A 1,292-nucleotide genomic window follows, 5' to 3' on the forward strand; every position below is an offset into this window, starting at 1 on the left:
CCCTTGTTGACCTAATATTATACATCAAAGCACTGCATCTTTGCTTTTCTGTTCATGCACTGTCTGGCTTGAGCCAACAATGTAACAAATCACTGACAGCATAAACATACACACAAGTGCAAATACTGTACATCGATTAAATATCCAGAGCATTCTGATAAGGTTCATCCCTTGAAGGAAGAGTTTAATGTTACAAAAAATTGTAAACACAACAAATATTGCAGGAAATCGTGTACCTGAATGTCTCAATGATTGGCCATTGGCTTGGAAAATGGATTTCCAGACATTTTGTTGTACAAAAATACATCAGCTGAAAGTTAGTCACTGCTGAGCCTTTAACATGTGGCGTACATGAGTCAGTAGAGGAGTTTCTTTCCAAAATGTCATGTATCCATTTTGAGAAATAGCCTATAATGTTAGATGTTTATTATTCATATTTATATATTATAAAATGTTCTCTAAAATGACACTGTTTTGTAAGCAACTGTCTTCAGATAACCAATAACTTTAATAATCCATAATTAGTTTTTCATTACTGTCAGTGATCATTTTTGTAGTGGGTACCTACGAGCGATAGTCTCAATTATGGAGTAAAAAAGCACATAATTTATTCATAATATTTGTTGGCCCGGACCCTTGTTTTTCACATTTCAATACAGGACTCCCCATATGGTTGCAGAAAGTTCACTGGAACATGATAGTGTGTTTCCCACCCCAAATCATATTTGAGCAATAAGATAACATTAGCAGGACCACACGCAAAGCAAAGCACTTATCTAAGAAGTTCTGCTTCAGGAAATGGCACAATTTTCTTCTTTGAACGAAGTGACAGTTTCCTCAATACCACATTATATCTGTGGAGAGTCACTTGACTGAATGTTGACTCTCCAAAATAAGTTTTATCTTTAGTCCCACAAACAGGAAGGTCTGGGCAGGAACTTCGTGATGTTGTGTGTTTCACACAGCATCTGCTCTTTGCTTCTTGCTGTCATAACCTAAAAGGCATGTCTCACATTCAAGTTAATGCAACACAACAATTATCAGCCGACCGTACGTACGTAAGGTCTATCTTTCCTTGTAAGATAAGTGGAATGACAAATCCCTGATAAAATATGTCCATGGAATCATTTCTACATATTTACAAACACAAATAATTATTAAATATCGTCTTGTGACAGTAGAGGCCTGCACATGATTTGGTGGCTTCCCAGAAAGGACTGTAAAAGTCCATTTGGTCCTCCTTCTTCTCTGGCTTTGGATCACTCTGCAGCATCAGTCCTTTCCTCTGTAAG

At 37.0% G+C, this 1,292-nt stretch overlaps 1 protein-coding gene across 1 annotated transcript in view; it reads right to left on the minus strand.

The window, feature by feature from the left end:
- Positions 1-1,292, minus strand: part of LOC310774975 (integrin beta-3-like) — a gene marked incomplete at its 5' end in the record, with an annotated part of 34,392 nt that continues 33,100 nt past the window's right edge. Inside the window, one exon of the mRNA XM_083635061.1 lies at positions 1-1,292. This exon is cut by the window's right edge and continues 49 nt beyond it. Coding sequence (XP_083491187.1) covers positions 1,273-1,292 — 20 coding nt within the window. The 3' untranslated portion in view covers positions 1-1,272.

The sequence above is a fragment of the Poromitra crassiceps genome (assembly GCF_964638095.1).
Source record: "Poromitra crassiceps genome assembly, chromosome: 4".
In the NCBI taxonomy this organism is placed as follows: Eukaryota; Metazoa; Chordata; class Actinopteri; order Beryciformes; family Melamphaidae; genus Poromitra; species Poromitra crassiceps.